We start from the raw sequence: 18,349 nt of genomic DNA on the forward strand, positions 1-18,349 counted from the left end.
AAGTTCGCCAGTTCCAGGTATTCTCTGATCGGGAAATTTACCCTGATCAGAAAATACCCGCTAAATAGTAGGTACTTGGCGAAATTACGAGAACTTTCGTGTGAATTTTTCCAAGGTCGCAGGTATTTTGGCGATGTGAAAGCAAATTACGGGAACTTTTAGCCCAGCGTGTCGTTGGGCGCGGCGGCGTGGGTGGCTGCTGGGCTAGTGATTTTGAATCTCGCGCCTTGTCTGCTTATCAGACCATACTGCGCATGCTCGTAACTTCGGGAACTTATCCCGAAGGATGTGTTTCAGGGCGGTGTGAATGCAGGAATAATTACCGGGTATTTTTTAGCCTTTAAAAGTTCTCGTAATTTAACGGGGATTCTTGTGATCGAGGCGTTTGAAACCACCTACTCTCCCTCTCTTGCTTTCCACTTACCCACCCACATACACATTCACAAACAAGAAATTATAAAACAATTTTATCAACCTCCTTTCTCTCTTAAAAAAATATTTGATTAGACTGAAAGCCAGCAACGTCAACAAGTAAAATGCATGTTTGTTCAAAAAAATTCTAGATATGAATGTATATCCATAAATTCATTGATTTCTTGACAATTTGATGTGTTCCTTTTTTGTTTACAAAGGACAATTTGCAAATTTCCTGTAGAAAAAATTATGACACTGATGGATTTCCATAGAGTTACATTGATTGGATCAATCGTAACTCTTTGTAAGACGGGGCCCTGGTCTCAAAATGTTACAAGCAAAAGTAGCACCATCACATCTCAGCCATAATAATGAGAAAAACCACTTACCATAAGCCACAGACAGAAGAAGAATGATTGAAATTGGCCTGCGGATAGACATCTTGTTACCTGCATGAGAACAGGATGAGGTCCGTAATTATTATTATTAACCATATCAGACATCTGAGCAGGGCAACTTTGAAACATTATTGCCTGTTTAAGACTGGGATCAAATGGCCGGTCAATAAAATTCCAATTGTTTATCCAAGGGCCCAATTTATTGGCCGCTCAGGAAAGTCAATGAGAAAATGCGTGGAAATGTAGCGGGCAATAAACGGCAGCGCTTACATCCGGGTATTCTACACGTTTTTGTACACGTCCTTGAACTGCGCAGTGCGTCATTATGGAAATCAAGTTGAGACAATGCTTGATACTGCCTCCCTAGGCCAGGGACGCGTCATTTCAATTATGTCACAATGGTGAAGTTCAGAGGCCCAGTCTGCTCAACATGAGAAACTAGATTTTCATTCTAAAAATTCAAAATATCTTAATTTTTACGATTTTTGCTCTAGATGTCTGATTTGGTTAATAATAGCAATATTGACTGGCCTGGGGGTGAAAGGACATATATCGCCCTCACTAAATTAATATCACCCTCGTCTACGACTCGAGCGATATAAATCCTAGTTTGGGCAATATATGTCGTATCGCCCCGAGGCCAGTCAATATTGCTTTATTATTATTATTGTAAAGTCTTGTTTATCCAGGGTAGCCTCATCGGTGAGGGCCCTGCTACATTAAAACACATACAAAAGAAAAAAAAAGCAAAGGACAACAAAATTAGAACGATACAAAAAGAATAATGTTAAGCGAGTTGTGTCATAACGTTGGTTAAGATCTACGGTTTCTCCAATAGGATGAAATAAACGATTGTAAGGTTTCTGCCTTTCTTACTGCAGATGGAATATTATTCCTCAGAATTGAACCTTGTACTGATATCCTTTTCTTTCCCTTCTCTTGTTTACGCTTTTGTATTATGATCCCATAAATATCAGCATTTCATTACTTGTACATTATTGTTCATTGAATTTTTCTGTGATAATTATATAATATTCGCTTACATTTACTTACTCGATGTTAATTGGCGCGCTTCCCCATGAGCATTAATCAAGCTTTTCAAAAAATCACTGAAGTGTCCGATCATCCCCTTGTAGTACATGCATCTCTGGCTTCTCCCAATTATGATCTTAAATGAAATTTAAATACTGATTATTATCTGAAAGGCAAGTTAAATTCTTATTATTCTAAGTCGCTTACCGTTTGTTTCTTTGGAGAACACCGTGTAGACAGAAAGCTCTTTCCAAAGTGTGATATGAAGATCGAGACCGAGCTACTCCTATTTATTCCTTTTTCATTATGCACTTAGCCCTATCACATACATGCCCCCAATAGGGGAAAAACACTTCAAATAGATGACTGATGGCTACTTCGCAGATTATAGAATGGTAATGAAAATAATGACAGTAATAATGAATAACTGACATTCTTGGCACCAACCCTTCTTGCACCATTCGATTTTTGGAAAACACTTCAAGTAGATGACTGATGATATTTTGTTGGTAGATTGTAAAGCGGTAATGATAATAATAAAAATAAAAATAAATGCAGAATGTCTGTCAAAGTTACACTTAGGCCTAGTCTAAACTGACGCTCTTGGTGTCAGCAGTTCTTACATAATTTGTCTAATCAGTAAAAATTGAAATACATGTATTCCATAAAATGTGTACAGACCCCCTTATATGTGGGACCTTCATGGACATTTCTTGGTCTCTTGGCAGTATGTAATGTTCTCTAACGACCATGATTTTGGTCAGTTTATGAAGCAAAGTAAGACGTGAGAAAAATGGGAGCTGGATGTACGAAAAGGTCGATCATTTTATGGAATTGCCCATATTATTCAAACATTAAAACACAAAACAAATAGTAAGTTAGGGACATTATCTACTCTCTCATTGCATATTACTGAGTTGTGTATACAACTGTTTTGTGAAAAATGAAAAATGAGCATTCTTGTATTACATCCGATTTTGATAAAACTTTCAGCATTATTGTTTGATTTTTCTTTACTGATTCATGTAAAAAAATTCTGGGGTGTTTTTTTCAATTTTTTCAGCAGTCGCTCAATTTCCTCCAGAATCCATATTCATATACTTGGGTGGTCATTTGATTGGATTTTGTATGAACTTGTTTTGAAATTGTTACCACTGGCATTTGTCTTTAAGCCTACATGGTCAAGGTCAAATTATTTATAATCAATGAATGGGGATAAGAATTGACATTGAATCAAATTAAATGAAATTTGGATGAGTTAAATTTTTTTTTATCTGACAAACAAAGGTTGTTTTTTCTCCCTGTTTGAAACTTATTCATTTTAGTTATTTTCAAAGTCATCACTGCTGCTTAATTCATTTATGTGATGCAAGCAAGAATGTCGAAGGCGTTCTACTAGTTGAAAATCATTCTCCAATTTGTGCTCTTTTATCAAGATTGCCAGTGGGATGCACTACCTTGAGACGAAGGGCTATGTTCATAGAGACCTGGCTGCTAGGAATGTGCTGATTGGAGAGAACAATGAGGCTAAGGTAGCCGACTTTGGATTGGCCAAGCTGGTGCAGGATGATAACTATGTGGCTAGAAGAGGTGAGCTGATTGGCTGTCATTTCATTCGTTGATAAGAGATGGGGAAACCCTTGTACCATAGTCATACAGTACCATGGTATTACTATGGTACATTATGGTACTTCTGTATTTTCAAATAGTACTTTCCGATTCCGTATGGTACTTCTGTGGTAGTACTATAGTATACAAATGATGCATGGGTTAGAGTCACTGTGGGTCAGTAGGAACTGTGTGCACAAGGTAACTTTGGCATGGTTTAGACCATAATGCCAAAGTTACCGCGTGCACACAGTTCCAATGACCCACGAAAGAAACCCATGCATCATCTGTTTTATAGAATGGAATTTTTTTTTAATAAACCACAAAAATTAATGATTTACCAGATGCATGAAAATTTCATGCTTACGGTAAATTGAATTTACCTGACGCATGAAAAAATATACCGGACGCATGATTTATTTACCGGATGCATGAAAATTCCAAAATGTAATGCAGACACTTTGATAACCCTGGACAACATAAATATGGGTTTAGCTGGATAATATGTTGCCACAAAGGCATTATTATACCCAAAATGCCAGATACAGCTTTGCATTGACTAGATCTTGAGGCAGTCTCCGACCTCCAATAGCTGTGTGTGTATGCCCGGGCCGCGCCGGGGGCCAGCGCCTGCCTGGACCTGCAGTGGAGATTTGGCCGTGCCCAGCCAGCCCAGGGCAGTAGATCTAACGTTAGATCGTATGTCTGGACTTCTCAACTAACGAGTATGTGGGCAGTTTTAATCCCTATGACAATTACGGTACCGTATTTGTACTTACAGATCATTTTGCATCCTTTATTTGATTCATTCTGCCTTGATCGAAAATTCAAAATTTTGATGTAAACAAGCGTAACAGTACATGCGCGATGACATCACAATGACCTTTTCGGGCGATAGCTTGTTTACAGTGGATATCGTTTTGATTATCGGGATATCGTTCATGCAGCCCAGTAAAAATTCTTGCATAGCTCTCAACCAATCAGATTGCAGGGATTTTCTCATCCATTCTATAATACTAATGAATTTACCATGGATATTATGGTAATACCATCGTAATACCATGGTACTGTATGGTACATGTACTTTTTTACAAGGGAAATGATAATGTGCCTCTCTACTTGTGAATTTTTCAGAACCTATATTAGAGAGAGAGAAGTTGTAAATTTCTTTTTTCCAATATTCACAAAGATAGTTTGTAACTTTTCATGCTGGTAAGTGAATAACAGCATAAATGATCAGTTTGTGTAAATGGTACGAAATTAAAGATGAAAACTTTGAACTCAACACCTCTCTATAAGAACTTAGATTTCATGCCTGCAATTTGCTTTCAAATAAAGTCAAACAACCAGGGGGGTGTTTCACAAAGATTTAAGAATGACTTGGAGTCACACTTAAATTCCAAGTTGCGCGCAGTATAAACGGCATCGCAGCATTGGTCAGATCATGCGAAGAGCATGCGCACTAATGCGTACTGATCAATAAGATTGCGCGTTGCATTTCAGATAGGCAACAGCATTTAAGTGCGATTTAAATCATACTTAGATCTTTGTGAAACACCCCCTAGGAGAGAGTTTAAACATCTTTAAACATCTGGTTTTGACATGGTTCCCAGCCCATCAGAGAAAATTATTTAACCTTTTTCCAGTCAAGGGAAAAATCAGGGAATTTGATTCAAAAGTACCTCAAATCAGAAATATGCCTCTATGAGGGAAAAATCAGGGAATTTTGATCGGCCCAAAAGTCGAAAGCATGGTAATCTGTCAGATTCTTTTATATTTTGTTAGATATCAAAACAACATCCATTGAATGATTGGTGGTTATGGGGTATGGTGGATGGCTGTGTGGGAATAAGGGAGGCCATTACAGCCTGTGTAATACAGTATTACTACGGTAATTAGTTTTACATGATTGTTTTTTTTTACTGAGAATACTCGTAATTCACTACAACAACGTAGAAAACGTGCGAAACTGGGAATGGGCTCAAATATTTATCAGGGATTTTTTAAAACTTCATCAGGGAATTTTGTTTTCTTGAAAAGCTGGGAACCCTGTGACACCATACTGTACCCTAAACCTAAACGTACAATAAAAGCTTATTAGAACCCTAACCCTATATCTCAGACGAAATAAAGCCCAGAGCAATTGTCGCTGGAGCAATTGTCGTGCCACCTCTAAGTCACACTTAACTCTCTATGAAGCACCCAGAGTTGTATATTAACATTGAGCATTATGTCATTCTCCAATAATTGTTTTATTTTGATTTTCTGAACAGGGAGTAAATTTCCAGTAAAGTGGACTGCTCCGGAGGCTGCCCTCTATGGGACGTTTAGTGTAAAGTCTGATGTTTGGTCATTTGGTATTCTGCTCTCGGAGATTGCTACAAAGGGCAAGACCCCATACCCAGGTAAATTGGAAGCATGAAATATTTCCTGGAGATAAATGAATGTTGCTGTAGTAAACTCTAATTTCATGGGAAAGTTTGATCTGGGCCCCGTCTTACAAAGAGTTACGATTGATCCGATCAATAGTAACTCTATGGAAATCCATCAATGTCATAATTTCTATGCAGGAAATTTGCACAATATCCTTTGTAGACAAAGGAGAACACACCAAATTGTCAAGAAATCAATGAATTTATGGATATACATTCATATCTAGAAAATGTTTTGAACAAACATGCATGTTACATGCTGACTTTGCATATACATTTCAAATTGGAATATTACATTACACACACTATGAAACATAAAATCGTCATTTACTCAAAATAAAAACTTGTGAAAACTATCAATAATTCAATTTTTTTTACAACTTATATTCTTTGATTTAAATGTGTTTTTTTTTTAACCCTATCTAGGCCGGGCGAGGCCCCCCCCCTCAACGAGTCGCGCAATATTTTCGCCGCGCAAAATTTTTCCACCGCGCTGCTCGCTGACTTTTTACTTTCAAGTCTTGTGCAACTTTTGAGACCAATTTTGCATTACCCAGGTACGCGGTTCCAAAGTTACACAACGTTATGTAAGTGCATGTCAGACCAAAAATTGCTCAAAAACGTGATTTTGTGTACAAAGTCGATGTAAATAGTGTTTTCAACCAAAAACCATAAATGTATGATTATTTTTAGTTTTGCTGGCCTAAATGTATGTATTTTATGCTGTTTATGATCTTAGAAGAGTCCCCAACGAATTTCATTGATAAAACAATGAAAAACAAAAGGTCCAAAAAACAAAGAAATTGCAAAAAACAATAAATTACATAAGAAATTGATCTGATATCACAATTTTTTTCATGTACACTTGCTAAGAACATCACAAAGAGATTCTATGCCAAAAATTAGAACATTTGGAGCTTTATTTATGGAGTTAGAGGAAAAAGTATGATTTTGCATACTAATTACACATAAATTAGCATAATTACGTATTAACAATTCGCATGAAAAAAAGTACTATACAATTTTGTAGATTATATCCCAGACAACCTGCATGCAAATTTTCGGCGCGATTGCGCAGTCGACGGCCGAGATCTCAAGGGGGGCTGGAAGGCCCCCCCCCCCGGCCATATGAACTCCCAAAATACCCCGGCCTAAATAGGGTTAAATGTGTTAAGTACATACTTAAAACGAGTTACAAAATTTCTGTCCGCAACTACATGTATCCTTTTAACAGTGTAAGTAAAATTTTCAACCCACTGCAAGAGAGAAGTTCATATAAATATGTAAAAAAAAAAAATATGTACAAAGTGGATTATAATCACCTTGACATTTTTCAACAGACATTTCCAAAATAGTTGAGTCGAAAATAGCCATTTTCTAGTGTATCATTACATTTCAACCATTAAAAAAACATAACCTTAAGTGTCTAGAGAATGAATTATATGTTTTCATTGCAGATGACCATTAAGAACTGCTATTATGACGGCCATCTTTGAATTTTTTATGGAAAAAAAACTTTTTAACGAAATACCATGTATATTGTCAATGTACGTTACTTGATATTGCTCTAAAATGATACCAGTGTGCCCGTGACAAGAGATTTCTCTTGTCACAGGCACACTACCGAATTGTTTCTTGGACTTTACTTGTGGAATATCAATGCCTTGCTCTACACTGTATACTGCAATTACTTAATTACAATTCTCAATCTAGGGAAAACTGAACAATTGCAGGACTCTGATTGTAAGCTCAAACACCAATGATGATATAATGTTTAGCTAATTTTTTAATTTTGGGTGCATTGTACTATTTTCACAATGATCTAGGACTTTGTTTACAAACACTTTCTGTTCTTCAGATTTTGAGTGTTGTCTGTCATGAGCATACGGCCACACCAAGAATTATTTGTTTGTGTGCTGTTTTTAAAAACAGTTAAAACTACATCGCTGGTTTTAAAGAGGATGATCATAGCATGGATTACATGTAGCTCCATGATCATACAAAGCATTGTACACTACAGCGTGTCCCCCAAACATGTTAATGGCACTTTAACTGAGTAGAATGTGAAATTACTAAATCCTACCGTATGTCATTTATGTAATCAGAAATTAACTTTTTTCATACAACTGGCTTGAATTTCATGCGATATTATTCATTGAGCAAAGAGAGATGAGCCTTCTTTCAGATTTCATGAGAAAACCTCTCAATCCAAGTTTCGTTATTGCGTTGAATAAAGTACACACCCAATCACGTCTTCATTCACTATTTTTCTATTTGCTTTTTTAGATTTTCCGCCCACAACTTGAGGGCCGGTACTTAAATTTAAAAGGAAAGTGAAGGTTTAAGAAGATTGGCATGACATCTTTAAAGGACAAGTCCACCCCAACAAAATGTTGATTTGAATAAAAAGAGAAAATCCAACACGCATAAGACTGAAAATTTCATCAAAATCGGATGTAAAATAAGAAAGTTATGACTTTTTAAAGTTTTGCTAAATTTCACAAAACAGTTCTATTCACATCCAGGTCGGTATGCAATTGAGAATGATGACATCACTCTCTCACTATTTCCTTTGTATCTTATTACTCGAAATATGAAATATTCTAATTTTCTCTGTGTTGTGTGAAACAACGATTGATTCCTCCCTGAACATGTGCAATTAGCATTGTTTAATACTATTTGGTTCAATCAAGTTGGTCCTTATTGTAAAATCTGTAGGCACCATCATTGGCGGCGGAAGCAAAAAATTTTAGGAGGGGACAACGAACAATATTTTGACAAGCAAAAAAAAAAAAAGTTCTCAACCCAAAAATTTTAGGGGGGACGTAGGAAAATAAATTGACAAGCAAAAAAAAAAAAAAAAAAAAAAAAGGTCATCAACAACAAATTTTGGGGGGGACACGTCCCCCCCGCTTCCGCCGCCTATGGGCACCATCGTCGACGAATCAAGGGTCCAACCTCCCATACACAGCTTTTGACAGTCTGAAGACCAATCAAACCACCTTCAAATAGATCTTCAAAAATAGAACTAAAATCTTGACCTCTCCAAAGCAAGTGGGTGGTCAGTCTGTTTCCCTGATAGTTCTGATTGAAAGAGATGGCTTCAAGACTATTCTTTCAGGGACAATACAAGTGCTTCAATGCTTTCAGGGACCTTCTCAACAAATCAGTTTCAAATATCTCTCTCTTTTGTACATATATTCTGACCTGTTACTATGTTACAACAAGTGCAACAGTACATGCGCTACAACATCACAATGACCTCATGTACGATAGCTTGTTTACAATGGATATCGTGAGCCACCGTTGTGATATCAGTCGTCTGTCCAGTAAAATTCAATGCATGACAATTGACCAATCAGATTGCAGGGATGTCAGTACCAATTCTATAATGTATACTATTATTTATTGCATGGAAATTCATCCAAACGTAAAGTTGATTTGAATAAAAGGAGAAAAATCCAACGAGCATAACACTAAATTTTCATCAAAGTCAGATGTAAAATGATAAAGTTATGAAGTTTTAAAGTTTTGCTGAAGTTCAAAAGACAGTCATACATACATACTGGACGATATGGAAATGAGAGGGAACTGACGACATCATCCACTCACTATTTCTTTTATATGGAATATGAAATATTTCAATTGTATTTCATTCCTCCCTGAACATGTCAATTATATTTTGGTTCAGTCAAGTCAGTCATTGTCAAATCTTTAAAGTTGAAATATGAAATTCAAACCCTAAAAAACAACATAGTGAGTGAGGGACATCATGGACTCTCATTTGCATATCAATGACTTGTGAATAATAACTGTTTGTGAAATATAAGCAAAATGTCACAATTTTCTTATTTCACCACCAATTTTGATGAAAGTCTTTAGTGTTAAGCTTTTTGAATTTTCTCCTTTATTTTTATAAACTTTTTGTTGGGGTGGACTTGTCCTTTAAAGATTTTACCGGGATATCTGCACTTAACCTCAAGTATGTTGAATGGGGTTTTAATGACTTGAAGTATTTTTTGTTGTCAATTGTTTTTATTTTCTAGTGTTTTAGTTGTTTTCAGCATATTTTTATTGTACTTCAAGTGGGAATCCCATCGCTTTCTCCCCATATACTCAAATAGTTCTCTCTAGATCCTACATGTATATTTGGCATTCCATCTACCTTTTCAATTTCTACATCTACATGTAACCTTTGTTTTAATCAGTCTTAAACAAAATTTGGTTTATATTAATTTTCTTAAAAGTCAATACTAAAAGGGCGGGGGAGAAGGGTGGGGGAGAAGAGTGGGGGCAGATTCCACCCCCCTCTTTTTCATGATAATTCTGCCGCGCAAAATTGTTCAACCGTGCCACTCGTTGACTTTTTCCTTTCAAATCTCGTAGAACTTTTTTAAGACCAAATTTGCGATGCCCGGGTACACGTTTAAGAAATTATGCAACATTATGTAAGTGCATGCTCCCTCTCTGTTTGAATTAGGGTTATATTTACCGTGTTTACACTTAATCGACTTTTGAATCGGCTCGCAGTTCTGAACCGCGAGCCGATGCAGCATCGGCTTTTTCATAGCGTGAAAACGCGATTAACTTGCATCGGCTCGCGGTTCAGAACCGGCAATTTGCACCACCAAAGTAGTAGCTTCTGAACCGTGAGCCGATGCAGAATCAGCTTTATACTATGTATAAACAGAAAGCCGATTCTGCATTGGCAATTTGTGCACATTTCATTAACTTTACCATTGTGACGTACATGTAATTGTAAGCGCACGTATCCAGCTTTGTCTTTATTATAATGTATTGTTGGTGTGTGTATCATTTCAGGTTTTTGCATCGGCTCGCGGTTCTGAACCGCGAGCTGTAACAGCGTGTAAATGCAGTGCAAGATAAACCAAAAGCCGATTGAGTGTAAACACGGTAATTATTCTCTGTCTCTCTGTCTTTTTTTTCTTTCTCTCTCTCTCTCTCTTGTTCAGGTATGGATAACCAGACAGCATTGCAAGAAGTGAAGAGTGGATACCGCATGCCCAAGCCGATGTACTGCCCCGACTCTCTCTATGATATCATGATGAAATGTTGGAATGAATCGCCACAACAGAGACCCACCTTTGAGACTCTCTACAACTTCCTTGATGATTACTTTGTGTCAACAGAGCCGGAATACCACGATCCGGAGGGATTTTAGTTGCAACTTGAAGAGGTTTCGATATCTAGGAAAATATTTCTATGCAAGAAACCTCTGAGACTAGAAGGAAGTTCCGTGATGATTGCTTTGTGTCAACAAAGAGAGTCAAAGGAATACCATGATCTTGAGGAATGTTACCATCTAAGAAATTACTTCTGTGCAGGACTTCTTTGAGACTCCTACTTCCTTGATGATTACTGTGTGCAACATAACCAGAATACCATGATCCTGATTTTAGTTGTAAGAGAATAATCCTTAGTTTCAACATGAAGGAAAATGGTAATGCTTGTATGTTTGAAACTCTATGATAAGAGTTAATCCGAGGTTGTATGGTCTAGGAAAATGCTTCTTTGCAGAACATTTTGGTACTATAAGTTCCTAGATGATTATTTTGTGTCAATAAAGCCGGAATATCATGGTCCTTGTGGAATTTTAGATGTGCTTCCAAGAAATACTCCTTAGTTCTGATAAGGAAGACACCTGTTCTAAACTTCCTGGAGCATCTTGTATGTGTCAACGAAGCCAAAGTACCTTGATCGTGAGGGACTTTAGTTGTGACCTAAGAAATTGTGTTAACATCTAGGAAAATGCTTCTGCTCTATTTGTGAGACTCTACATGTACATTAAGAGGCAATCCTATGTAGTGTTATCTAGGAAAATGCTTCTATGCAGAACACATTTAAAATTATAAAGAAATTCCTGGATAAATTCTTTGTTTGAAGTCATGGTATGATGATCCTTTGGGATTTAAGTTGTGCCTTCAAGAAATACTCCTTGGTTCTCACATGCATAACGTCTTCCAGACTATCCTCAACTTTCTGGATGATTACTTTGTGCCAATGTAGCCGGGATATTATAGTCCTGTGAAATTTTAGTTGTGCCTTCAAAAAATGCTCTTTGGTTCTGATATCCTCAATTTCCTTGATGATTGCTTCGTGTGATTGGAGTCGCAATATCATGATCCGATTGGATTTAAGTTGATACCTAGGAAAAGCTTCTATTCATAACACCAATGAAACTTGTCTAAGATTTTCTGGATGACTACTATAATTGTGTCCATGATCTTAACCCTTTGAACCCGGAATTATTAGGGGTGGCCGTGACATACACCCTGAATTATTTGCACATAAATGACTTCTCGACCACATTCACACAATCCTCGATGATTCGAGACCCAACGGCACCTCCCCCCCCCCCCCCCCGCTAGTACCCTGACCGAGCAGGCTGAAGTTGTTATCAGTTGATATCAGAAATATCAAATTTAGTGTCTGTTTTGGGCTCGAAATCACTGTTTTCACCAAAGTCAGATATACCAATTCCTTCCCCATAGTAAGCATGTGACTCGCCGCGTATTACACCGTGTGTAAAAAAAAAGTGGCATATTTTGGCCATTTTTGAAGCTAAATCCTTCTAAATCATTGCCGATATTGACTGAAATTATCGACTAAATATTCCTACACGTACTAGAAGGATGACGTCATTTTAGAAGATCACCTGACATTTAGAATCCATGCTTTTGAAGTCACAATACCGGCATATCAGGTATTTGCGCGTTTGCTGTTCAAAGGGTTAAAAGATTTTAGTCATCACGTTTGGAGCTACATGTACCACACCACATTGATCTGATATCTAGGAAAACGCTTGACACCTTCGAGATCACGATCTACGATGAATTTGTGTCAAGTGTCAAAGTCTCAACAGAATCAAGAGCGCCATGATCTTGAGATATCAGTCCAGATTTCGCAAGGCACGGCTTTTTTCAAACATGTGTCTTGCTGACCGTTAATGATAATCACTGGAACTTATATGTAGTACTATACACAATAAGAGCTTACCGGTATAGCTAGGAAAATTTGTGTCTGAATATAGAGGCCTATTCTAAACCAGAATCTTGAAAGTACTTACCTATTTTATTCATTCCTATTCTTCTAAGTGGTATTGACAGATTTCCTTCCACAGAGAAAATACTTTGTATCAGTTGAACTATTGCAGAGCGAGATATATTGAGTGAATGTGCTAAGGCCACTCCACACCTTACATCTGTTCGTGATCCGATTTTGGAATAAATCGCATTTTGCTCATTTTCTGAAAATGTGAATGGAACATATCATTTTATTTGAGGTTGAAATCAATTGAATGAATACTAATATAACCATTTTGAAAGATTGCATTCCTTAATTTTGGAGTAAAGGCCAAATTAGTTTCAAATCGTAGCCAATCGTACGACTGCTATGACGTCATCACGACTAGATATTAAATTTGCTTTTATTCTAAGGATGATAGCATAGTCACAGATTTGAACAGAGGTATTCGTACAATGATTTCAAACACTACGCAGTAAGATATTCCAAGTCTCAATATAAGCATCAAATTCTACTACGTTTTATTCCAAAATTGAGTCGCAGACCAATCGTAAGGTTTGCAGTCGCCTTTACTGAATGTGTGGGTCAGAAAATAATTACATATGCTTATCAACTTCGCAACATTCTTTCAAAGGAATTAAAAGTGTATAGAGTTTTTGAGATAATTATTAGACCATTGTCCTAAACCTCCCATATGGTATGGTCTAATAATTATGTTCCGTACATGTACTACACTGGTTCAAACTGGCACTTTCAACTTGCGGATATCTGATGGTTACATACATGCACAGATTATAGAAATATTAGTAATTATTAGACCACTTTCCACTTGCCTCCCATATGGTATGGTCTACTAAAATTGTGGAAGAGCCGTGGTGTACTGGTTCTGACTCTTGCCTTGTAAACAGAGGGTCATATGTTTGAATCCCATCGCGGTCTAGCTTCCTTTGGCAAGACATTAATCCACACTTTGCCACTCTATCTCGACCCAGGTGCTAAATGGTAACCCGGTAGGATGCAAAAGATATTGTATGTTTGAATTTGAAAGTGCCATAATGAGGCTGCGATGAATGCAAGGAATGCTCCCCAGGGAGTGGAAACTGCACTTTTCATGCAGGATTGAAATGAATCCAATGGCCGTGCTAATATAGTCCGGCAGCCAAGGGGGGTAAGGTTGCATTGGAATGTCATAGTTTTTTTTTAAACTGATTTTGACTGGTGAGACCTTCTATTTGAAGAATCTACATGCTGGAGCTCTGTCAGCATTGAGCAATTTGAGATATACGCGAAAATCCAAAATGGCCGCCGGCAGCCATCTTGAATTTTCTGTTTACTGACTTTAGCATACCTAGAAGTTTAGAAACTTGGGAGTTAAAGGTTTTAGGGGGCGGAGAATTCAAATCTGAAGTTATTTTGAGGAAAAAACCATGCATTGATGTCAAAATATACAGATAGCGGCCATTTTTCAAGATGGCCGCCATATAACATGTATTATATTGTTTATTTCCTGTATAGGGTACTTAGAATTTTCAAAACATGTAATATACTGGTTTTAGGGGATGGAGAGTCCAAATCTGAGGTTTATTTGAGGATATAACCATGCTTTGATGTCGAAATATACAAGTAGCGGCCATTTTCCAAGATGGCCGCCATATAACATGCATTATATTGTTTATTTCCTGTATAGGGTACCTAGAATTCTCAAAACATGGAATATACTGGTTTTAGGGGATGGAGAGTCCAAATCTGAGGTTTGTTTGGGGATATGACCATGCTTTGGTGTCGAAACATACAAATAGCGGCCATTTTCCAAGATGGCTGCCATAGAACATGCATTATATTGTTCACTTACTTTAGCATACGTGCAATTTTCAAGCCTTGGAATATGAAGATTTCGGGGGATGGAAAATCCAAACCTGATGGTGTTTAAGGAATGTGATCATGTTTTGCTCTCAAAATATAAATAGCGGCCATTTTCCAAGATGTCCGCCTTGGAATATGCACTATTTCGTTTACTTACGAACCTATAATTTTCAAAACATGGAATATAATGGTTTTAGGGGCCAGAGAGTAAAAATCTGTGGTTATTTTGAGGATAGGACCATGCGTTGATGTCAAAATGTACAAATATATGAAGAAGATGGCCACCATAGAACAAGTATTACAGTAGGCCTACCGTAATTATATACAAGCAGATTCCTTATTTATCAGTCATTTTCTTTTTTCTTTTTGGACTAGGTGGAAGGATTAGGATAATGAACAATATTTAGACTTCAATTGAATGAGGCAGTAATTGAAATATCAAGATTAAGTGCAAAAAGTAGGATATCTTAGTTGTTATCGCTACATGTATGATGAGGCATATTAATCATCTGAATCATTTCCAAATTATATCTCTTGAATGACTATTTTGATGGTTGTATGGTTTTTACATATATCACTGTGATGATGCAATATAATATAATTACTCCTTAAGATAACTTAGAGTAACCTAAAGTATATGGGAAGGGGTGGGCTGTTTATCCTCTTCTGAAGTAATGGCTTGACCTTGACAAAACAATCTTTTAATCCTCCTGAAGTGATTACCACATTGCCAAATTTGCTGTAAAATAAATTTAGTTTCAAATGCTTGATTATTTTGCATATCACTGCAACTATACAGTTAAATATTACATATGCATTGCACAGACACTGTTGTCGAAACAGGATTAGACTTGTATGCTGAAAGAAAATGCTTGAAACAACTGACTGTCTTCATTTGAGAATATAAAAAAAGGAAAAATCATGTTTCAATATTAATCTCCATTTACGGGACCACTGAAAACATCTCTGATTTGGCCACTAGCAATGAGCCAATTGAAAGCTCTAGTTTACTCAGTTCACGTATGGCATCATCACGTCAGCAACACTGATTCCTATCGACTGCAGCCCTGAATTATTTCTTAGGACTTTCAACACCAATAATGAAAAACGCCCAAACTGTTTATCTAGTCAATTACTTGGTACCATCAGGCTGTATTGCACTATGAAGAGCATGAAGCGTTCTCCTGTAGCTCTTTTCCAGACAGTAGCCTAAACACAACGGCTTACCATATCTAGCACTCAACTGATTCCTTTATGTAGGCAAGATATCTTTACCTCTTGAAGTTCTTTGTTAATTGGGGAACTATGTAATGAGCACAGACAGAGCAAGCAATCACCACAGAGCCCTAACATGATGTCTCTCAGCCGGTGGAAAATCTGAAGTCCTGGGATATTGACCCCGCTGCTGAATGGCCAGCAAAGACAGACAACTTAAGTTGACACCTGCATCAAGATGAGACCTACAGAGTGTTATCCAGGACAAGGAAGTATGAGGTTGGCATGCCATGGAAAAGAGTGGTGCAATGTCAAAAGGCTGATGGTCAACAGATCGCAAAGTGGGGCCTCCTGACAGAACCTTAGCGCTTCTTTAGCTGAATTGGATATTAAAGTGGGAAAAGGAGAATGTTGAGCCAAGTTTCCACCAGGGCCTGCAAAGGTCGGGACCCTGCTAGTAATTTTGTGGCTGAATCATAATTACACATCGGGAGCAGTTAAGTAAAAAAATCTCCTTGCCCAGAATGGCGATGAGGAATATTTACAAGTATGTTTCGACATCAAAGCATGGTCATATCCCCAAACAAACCTTAGATTTGATCCATCCCCTAAAATCTCTATATTCCATGTTTTGAAAATTCTAGGTACCCTATACAGGAAATAAACAATATAATGCATGTACGTATATGGCGGCCATCTTAAAAAATGGCCGCTACTTGTATATTTTGATATCGAAGCATGGTTAAATCCCCAAATAAACCTCAGATTTGGACTCTCCATCCCCTAAAACCAGTATATTCCATGTTTTCAAAATTCTATAGGAACCCTATACAGGAAATAAACAATATAATGCATGTTATATGGCGGCCATCTTGAAAAATGGCCGCTATCTGTATATTTTGACATCAATGCATGGTTTTTTCCTCAAAATAACTTCAGATTTGAATTCTCCGCCCCCTAAAACCTTTAACTCCCAAGTTTTTAAACATCTTGGTATGCTAAAGTGAGTAAACAGAAAATCCAAGATGGCTGCCGGCGGCCATTTTGGATTTTCGCGTATATCTCAAATTGCTCAATGGTGACAGAGCTCCAGCGTGTAGATTCTTCAAATAGAAGGTCTCACCAGTCAAAATCAGTCAAAAAAAAAAATATGACATTCCAATGCAACCTTACCCCCAATATCAGGGTTTGGCTGCCGGACTAATACTGTAATATGCTGTAAAGCACTTTGGGCCATTCTGGGAAAAGCGCTTTATAAAAATGGGCTATTATTATTATAATTATTAATCATTTCCAAAGCTTTGTGTGACAGAGACCCACTTCTTGAAAGTGTCGGGTTGCTCGAACTATTATAGTACATGTACATGTATGAAGTCAGAGAATCACTGATGTGTCCATATAAAATACAGCATCCATTCTCAACAATGTTGACAATTTTTGATGTCTTCATGACATTAAGACAGATAGATAGATACATGTAGTTAGATGTACAGGTATTGAATTTGAAGATATATTTAAATGAAATATGTATTTGAGGGGAACCAAACTTGTGATTGTGATCAGGTGGTCTTTCTATACTGGTGGGTGGGTGTAACTTTGATTGTTGCTTAAAAACTTCTTCATAAAAAATCTGTTTCGTATCTCTTTGCTTTTCAGCAATGCCATGTATATCTGTTCCATTTTTGTCCAAGGAAGATGTCATTTCATATTAATCTATGAAATTTGCATAGAAACAAATAAGGGGATGCAGGGAAGAGATTAAAACAAGTAAACAAGTCTGGTGATATGATATAATGGATCATAAAAGAATGTCTGTTTGTTTTAAAGGGGAAGTTCACCCTGAAGAAAAGTTTGTTGTAAAAATAGCAGAAAAAATAGTAAAAAATATTGCAGAAGGTTTGAGGAAAATCCATTAAAGATTAAGGAAGTTATTTGGATTTGTGACGTCATAAACGAGCAGCTGCCCCATATGTTATGTAATATAAAATGCATGAATTTCAAATTTTGTAAGGTTCCTGATGACTTAATTTTGTTTTCTATTCATCATCGGGTGTGACATGATTTTTATATTGATATACAAATTAAAGGTACAGTAAAAACTATTGTCAAATTTCTGAGAAAATGAGATTTCATCAATTTTTTTACCATTCGCTATGTAGGAATGCTGCTCGCATAGGACGTCACAAATCAAATAATTGAAATTCTAATAACTTTTTAATTCTTTGATGAATTTTTCTCAAACCTTAGGCAATATTTCTGCTATTTTAAGAACAAACTTTATGTCAGGGTGAACTTCCCCTTTAAAACTGAATCAATCAATTGAATTGAACATTGCAATCATAA

The 18,349-nt window shown here is 36.9% G+C and overlaps 1 protein-coding gene across 1 annotated transcript in view; it reads left to right on the forward strand.

Moving 5' to 3' along the window:
- Positions 1-12,508, forward strand: part of LOC121430675 (tyrosine-protein kinase SRK2-like) — a 68,387-nt gene extending 55,879 nt beyond the window's left edge. Inside the window, exons 10-12 of the mRNA XM_041628015.1 lie at positions 3,281-3,434; positions 5,726-5,857; positions 10,858-12,508. Coding sequence (XP_041483949.1) covers positions 3,281-3,434; positions 5,726-5,857; positions 10,858-11,066 — 495 coding nt within the window. The 3' untranslated portion in view covers positions 11,067-12,508. The remainder of the gene's footprint in view (positions 1-3,280; positions 3,435-5,725; positions 5,858-10,857) is intronic.
- The last annotated feature ends 5,841 nt before the right edge of the window (positions 12,509-18,349 follow it).

Source organism: Lytechinus variegatus, chromosome 17 (assembly GCF_018143015.1).
Source record: "Lytechinus variegatus isolate NC3 chromosome 17, Lvar_3.0, whole genome shotgun sequence".
Lineage (NCBI taxonomy): Eukaryota > Metazoa > Echinodermata > Echinoidea > Temnopleuroida > Toxopneustidae > Lytechinus > Lytechinus variegatus.